The sequence below is a fragment of the Leucoraja erinacea genome, unplaced genomic scaffold (genome assembly GCF_028641065.1).
Source record: "Leucoraja erinacea ecotype New England unplaced genomic scaffold, Leri_hhj_1 Leri_70S, whole genome shotgun sequence".
Taxonomy (NCBI): Eukaryota; Metazoa; Chordata; class Chondrichthyes; order Rajiformes; family Rajidae; genus Leucoraja; species Leucoraja erinaceus.
In genome coordinates this window covers 125,001-132,500 of record NW_026576630.1, presented here as the reverse complement: position 1 = coordinate 132,500, position 7,500 = coordinate 125,001, and the positions used below count along the sequence as shown (strand labels likewise).

Here is a 7,500-nt window from a genome sequence, read left to right as displayed (position 1 = left end):
CAACTCGTCGCCCGAGACCCATCACCAGAGCAGATTAGCCTTTTCCCAAAACGTTCCATTTATCCTTAATTGCTGGGCTCGCAAATTGGAATATTAAATGTATCCACGGAGGTGTAATTTACAATTTACACGCGGACTCATTCTCATGCTGGTGGGGACATAGATAATAGGTGCAGGAGTAGAGGCCATTCGGCCCATCGAGCCTGCACCACATTCAATATCATCCTGGCTGATCATCCAACTCAGTATCCCGTACCTGGCTTCTTGACGGTGTTGGGGGGGACGTGTCCGGTGGGGGGGACGGTGTTGGGGGGGACGTGTTGGGGGGGACGTGTCTGGTGGGGGGGGACGGTGTTGGGGGGGGACGTGTCCGGTGGGGTGGGGGGGGACGGTGTCCGGTCGGTGGGGGGGACGGTGTTGGGGGGGGACGGTGTTGGGGTGGGGGGGACGTGTCCGGGGGGGGGACGGGGGGGACGTGTCGGGGGGGTGTGGGGGGACGGTGTTGGGGGGGACGGTCCGGTGGGGTCGTGGGGGGGGGGGTGGGGGGTGTGGTGGGGGGACGGTGTTGGTGGGGGGGGACGTGTCCGGGGTGGGGGGACGGACGTTGGGGGGCTTACGGGGGTTTGACCCACTGCAGTAGGGTCAGAGGTCATCTTTTTTTAATCAAAAATATTTCTTCAAATATTAAAGTAATATGTCCAGTAAAAAGACAAATCAGAAGCTGCCGGCAGCTTAATACACGACAAACGGTCAACTCCCTGCGCGTGCGTCCATCCATCCGTGTGTTTCTGTGTGTGCGTGTGCCCCTGCGTGTGTGTGTGTCCGTGTCCATGCGTGTGTGCGTGTGCCCCTGCGTGTGTGTGTGTGTCCGTGTCCATGCGTGTGTTTCTGTGTGTGCGTGTGCCCCTGCGTGTGTGTGCGTGTGCCCCTGTGTGTGTGTGTCCCCGTGTCCATATCCGTGTGTTTCCGTGTGTGCGTGTGCCCCTGCGTGTGTGTGTGTCAGTGTCCATGTCCGTGTGTTTCCGTGTGTGCGTGTGCCCCTGCGTGTGCGTGTGTCCATGCATGTGTGCCCTTGCCTGCTCGTCTAACCTGTGCCCCCCTCCTGTGTTTCGTCACCAGCTGGCACCACCTACATCTTTGGTCGGGGCGGGGCCCTCATCACCTACACCTGGCCACCTAATGACAGGCCCAGCACCAGGGCAGACCGGCTGGCCGTGGGATTCAGCACACAGCAGGACGATGCTATCCTGGTCCGTGTAGACAGCGCGTCTGGTCTGGGCGACTACCTGCAGCTGCACATCGTAAGTGTCTGTCTGTCTGTGCACTGATACCATATGTTACCAGGAGGGAAGGTGGGAAGGTGGGAGGGTGGTGGGGAGGTAGGGGGTGGGGAGGCAGTCTCAGTCTACCCCACGACAGTTTGATAGTCACGGGGAAGAGGGGTCTCCTGTGGCGTTCTGTGCTGCATCTTGGTGGAACTAGTCTGTTGCTGAAGATGCTCCTCAGGTGTGTCATGGAGGGGGTGAGCTGTCCAGGTATCTGTACTCCCTGGTAAACTGTACATACACACCATGAATGGAGACAGGACAGATGCCCCTGTCTCAGTTCTGGGGCCTCTCCGTACAGTTTCAGTTTAGTTTATTGTCCCGTGTACCGAGGTTCAGTGAAAAGCTTTTGTTGCGCGCTAACCAGTCAGCAGAAAGACAACACATGATTACAATCGAGCCGTCCACAGTGTAATCTGCACTAGACCCACCTGCCTGCATTTGGCCCATCTCTCTCTAGTTTAGTTTAGAGATACAGCACAGAAAGAGACCCTTCGGCCTACCGGGTCCGTACCGACCAGCGATCCCCGCACGCTAACACTATCCTACACACACTGGGGACAATTTACAATTTCTACCAAAGCCAATTAACCTATAAACCTGCACGTCTTTGGAGTGTGGGAGGAAACCGGAGCGCCCGGAGAAAACCCACGCAGGTCACGGGGAGACGAGTGTATATCGGAGAATGCCCACACAGAGTATATCCATGAAGAGTACAGATATATAGATGTGTGTAACTATATACAGATGTGACATTATGCTGTCTGTTGTGATTGTGATTTATTAACATCTGGAACCTGTGAAGATATTTGTTCAAATCACTGGTGTGACCTATAGACTAATCTGCCCCACACACAGAGATATGATTGATGCATCAGTGTCTGATATACAGATGTGGAGCAAATGCAGATGTGTATTCTACCAGATGTGTAAACACATGGGCAAAACACGTACCCCATGGAAACATAGACAATAGGTGCACGAGTAGAGGCCATTCGGCCCTTCCAGCCAGCACCGCCATTCAATATGATCATGGCTGATCATCCACAATCAGTACCCCGTTCCTGCCTTCTCTCCATCCCTTGATTCCATTAGCCCCAAGAGCTAAATCTAACTCTCTCTTGAATACATCCAGTGAATCGGCCTCCACTGCCTTCTGTGGCAGAGAATTCCACAGATTTACAACTCTCTGGGTGAAAATGTTTTTCCTCATCTCCGTCCTAAATGGTCGACCCCTTATTCTTAAACTGTGTGACCCCTGGTTCTGGACTCCCCCAACATGGGGAACATTTTTCCTGCATCTAGCCTGTCCAATCCCTTGAGAATGTTATATGTTTCTATAAGATCCCCTCCCCCTTCCCTGTTCTCCGACACCATTTTATCTCTGTTTGCTTTGTCGTTTCCTTCTCCCAACTAACAATAATCTATTCCACAATTTCCTTGAACTCCATCCCCTTTGTCCTGTTTTCACACCTTCACTTCCTTATCTATTTATCTCGCACTCCCCTGATACCAGTCTGAAGAAGGGTCTTGACCCAAAACGTCACACATTCCTTCTCTCCAGAGATGCTGCCTGTCCCACTGAGTTACTCCAGATTTTTGTGTCTGTCTTCAGTGGAACAGGACATGTGTGTTTGTGAATGTAGACTCCATGCTGGACATGTCTGGTCGATGAATAATTGTGGATAAATTGTACAACGTGTACAGGTGGGGCCCGTGTGCAGGTGTGGCCTGTGTACAGGTGTATACTGTTCAGGTGTGGCTCATGTACAGGTGTATACTGCACAGGTACATGTGTGACCTGTGTACAGGTGTGGCCTGTGTACAGGTGTATACTGTTCAGGTGTGGCTCATGTACAGGTGTATACTGTACAGGTACAGGTGTGGCCCATGTACAGATGTGGCCTATGGGCTGTGTACAGGCGTATACTGTACAGTGTACAGGTGTGGCCCGTGTACAGGGTGTGGTCTGTGTCCAGGTGTATACTGTACAGTGTACAGGTGTGGCCCGTGTACAGGTGTGGCCCGTGTACAGGTGTGGCCAGTGTACAGGTGTGGCCAGTGTACAGGTGTATACTGTACAGTGTACAGGTGTGGCCCGTGTACAAGTGTGGCCCGTGTACAGGTGTGGCCCGTGTACAGGTGTGGCCAGTGTACAGGTGTGGCCAGTGTACAGGTGTATACTGTAGAGTGTACAGGTGTGGCCCGTGTACAGGTGTGGCCCGTGTACAGGTGTGGCCCGTGTCCAGGTGTGGCCTGTGTCCAGGTGTATACTGTACAGGTACAGGTGTGGCCCATGTACAGGTGTGGCTTATGGGCTGTGTACAGGTGTGGTCTGTGTCCAGGTGTATACTGTACAGTGTACAGGTGTGGCCCGTGTACAGGTGTGGCTCAGTGTACAGGTGTATACTGTACAGTGTACAGGTGTGGCCCGTGTACAGGTGTGGCCCGTGTACAGGTGTGGCCTGTGTACAGGTGTATACTCAGTGTTAGCCGTCCCCATTGTTTCTGTAGCTGTTGTCCAATCTAATTTCCATATTGATTTCCCAGTTTGCCGGGCTCTGTGGACTGATGTGTTAAGAAGCTGCTGCTGTTGTGTACACAGTGCCCTCCATAATATGTGGGACAAAGACCCAGCATTTCTTTATTTGCCTCTGTAATTCACAATTTGAGATTTGTAATAGAAAAAATCACATGTGGTTAAAGTGCTCATTGTCAGATTTTATTAAAGGCCATTTTTATACATTTTGGTTTCACCGTGTAGAAATTACAGCTGTGTTTATACATAGTCCCCCCATTTCAGGGCACCATAAGGTTTGGGACACATGGCTTCACAGGTGTTTGTAATTGCTCAGGTGTGTTTAATTGCCTCCTTAATGCAGGTACAAGAGAGCTCTCAGCACCTAGTCTTTCCTCCAGTCTTTCCATCACCTTTGGAAACTTTTATTGCTGTTTATCAACATGAGGTCCAAAGTTGTGTCAATGAAAGTCAAAGAAGCCATTATGAGACTGAGAAACACGAATAAAACTGTTAGAGACATCAGCCAAACCTTAGACTTACCCAAATCAACTGTTTAGAACATCATTAAGAAGAAAGAGAGCACAGGTGAGCTCACTAATCACAAAGGGACTGGCAGGCCAAGGAAGACCTCCACAGCTGATGACAGAAGAATCCTCTCTATAATAAAGCAAAGTCCCCAAACACCTGTCCGACAGATCAGAAACACTCTTCAGGAGTCAGGTGTGGATTTGTCAATGACCACTGTCCGCAGAAGACTTCATGAACAGAAATACAGAGGCTACACTGCAAGATGCAAACCACTGGTTAGCCGCAAAAATAGGATGGCCAGGTTACAGTTTGCCAAGAAGCACTTAAAAGAGCAACCACAGTTCTGGAAAAAGATCTTGTGGACAGATGAGTCGAAGATTAACTTATATCAGAGCGATGGCAAGAGCAAAGTATGGAAGAGAGAAGGAACTGCCCAAGATCCAAAGCATACCACCTCATCTGTGAAACACGGTGGTGGGGGGCGTTATGGCCTGAGCATGTATGGCTGCTGAAGGTACTGGCTCACTTCTCTTCATTGATGATACAACTGCTGATGGTGGTAGCAGAATGAATTCTGAAGTGTACAGACACATCCTATCTGCTCAAGTTCAAACAAATGCCTCAAAACTCATTGGCCGGTGGTTCATTCTACAGCAAGACAATGATCCCAAACATACTGCTAAAGCACCAAAGGAGTTTTTCACCCGATCTGAACCCCATCGAGCACGCCTTTTATATGCTGAAGAGAAAACTGAAGGGGACTAGCCCCCAAAACAAGCATGAGCTAAAGCTGGCTGCAGTATAGGCCTGGCATAGCATCACCAGAGAAGACACCCAGCAACTGGTGATGTCCGTGAATCGCAGACTTCAAACAGTCACTGCATGCAAAGGATATGCAACAAAATACTTTCATTTACATGACATTGCTGTGTCCCAAACATTATGGTGCCCTGAAATGGGGTGACTGTGTATAAACACAGCTGTAATTTCTACATTGTGAAACCAAAATGTATAAAAATGGCCTTTATTCAAATCTGACAATGTGCACTTTAACCACATGTGATTTTATTCTATTACAAATCTCAAATTGTGGATTACAGAGGGAAATAAATGAATGCTGGATGGGTCACCCCTCTGCCAGTCCAGTGCTCAGTGTGTCCCCCTCACTGTGGCCCGCACCCCTGCCACTAGTGGCTGCACAGACTGACGGACTTCAGCCCAACGTTATAGAGATTCATGAAGAGAGATTCTGCAGCCGAGCGTGAGACAGGATGGGAGTCCGTGACAGACAAGGTGTGACAGATAGAAATTGTAACAGACACAGAAGCAAACAGACTGTGACAGTCACACACAGCAGGACATGTGAGTGATCACGCTGCAGATACAGAGGGAGCAGGGACCTGGTAAACTAGCACTAAATGGGGGAGAGGGGGGGGGAGACCTGGTAAACTGGGAATGATGGGGAGACAGGGGAACCCCTTCCTATAGATACAGAGGGAGCTGGGACCTGGTAAACTGGCACTGAAAATGGGGAGGGAGACGGGGAGAGGGGACGGGGGAGCCCCTTCCTAGTAAACTGGCAGAATGGGGGAGACAGGGGGGACCGGGTAAACTGGCACTGAATGGGGGAGACAGGGGGGAGCCCCTTCCTATAGATACAGAGGGAGCTGGGACCTAGTAAACTGGCACTGAATGGGGGAGACGGGGGGGGGAGAGATGGGGGAAGAGAGGGGGGTAGAACTGGTAGACTGGCACTGAATGGGGGAGCCGGGGAGGGCTGGGGAGAGAGACGGGGGAGGGACAAGGGGTGCCCCCTCCTGCAGCATTCCCCAATCTACAGTCAGAACCTGGCCCCAGAAATGACCTCAGGGCATCATGGTGGGGCAGCGGGTAGAGCTGCTGCCTCACAGCGCCAGAGACCCGGGTTCTATCCTGACTACGGGTGCTGTCTGTACGGAGTTTGCACGTTCTCCCCGTGACCTGCGTGGGTTTTCTCCGGGTGCTCCGGTTTCCTCCCACACTCCAAAGACGTGCAGATCTGTAGGTGAATTGGCTTTGTGTATATGTACTGTAAATTGTCCCCACAGTGTGTGTGCGTGTGTGTGTGTAGGATAGGGATAGTGTGTGGGGATCGCTGGTCGGCACGGACTCGATGGGCCGAAGGGCACTGTCTCTCTAAACTAAAGGGGATGTGGACGGGTGTAAACAAGCTCATTAATCTCTCATTCTCCAGACAGTGCTGGAGGAAGATGCTTACAACAACAATATTTAGTTACAACAAGGTATCAACAGGATATCAATCATAGCCGCTGTGTCAACTCCAAACCACACTCACTGCCAGAGTTTGGTGCCTTGGATGTTAGATGCACACAGTCTCTTGCCCAGAGTAGGGGAATCGAGGACCAGAGGACACGGGTTCAAGGTGAAGGGGAACATATTTAATAGGAATCTGAGGGGTAACTTTTCCACACAGAGGGTGGTGGGTGTATGGAACGAGCTGCCGGAGGCGGTAGTTGAGGCTGGGACTATCCCAACGTTTAAGAAACAGTTAGACAGGTACATGGATAGGACAGATTTGGAGGGATATGGGCCAAATGCGGGCAGTGGGACTAGTGTAGATGGGGCATGTTGGTCGGGGTGGGACTAGTATAGATGGGGCATGTTGGTGGGGATGGGATTAGTGTAGACGGGGCATGTTGGTCGGGGTGGGACTAGTGTAGATGGGGCATGTTGGTCGGGGTGGGACTAGTATATATTAGTGCATGTTGGTCGGGGTGGGACTAGTGTAGATGGGGCATGTTGGTAGTGGGGTGGGACTAGTGTAGATGGGGGCATGTTGGTCGGGGTGGGACTGGGACTAGTGTAGACGGGGCATGTTTGGGACCAGTGTAGATGGGGCATGTTGGTCGGGGGGACTAGTGTAGATGGGGCATGTTGGTCGGGGTGGGACTAGTGTGATGGGGATGTCGGTCGGGGGGAACTAGTGTAGACGGGCATGTTGGTCGGGGTGGGACTAGTGTGTAGATGGGCATGTTGGTCGGGGTGGGACTACTGTAGATGGGGCATGTTGGTCGGGGTGGGACTAGTGTAGCTGGGGCATGTTGGTCGGGGTGGGACTAGTGTAGA

The 7,500-nt window shown here is 51.5% G+C and overlaps 1 protein-coding gene across 1 annotated transcript in view; it reads left to right on the top strand.

Moving 5' to 3' along the window:
* Positions 1-7,500, top strand: part of LOC129694562 (neurexin-2-like) — a 229,423-nt gene that overhangs the window by 160,699 nt on the left and 61,224 nt on the right. The window contains 1 exon segment of the mRNA XM_055631290.1: positions 1,120-1,301. Within this exon segment, the coding sequence (XP_055487265.1) occupies positions 1,120-1,301 (182 nt within the window).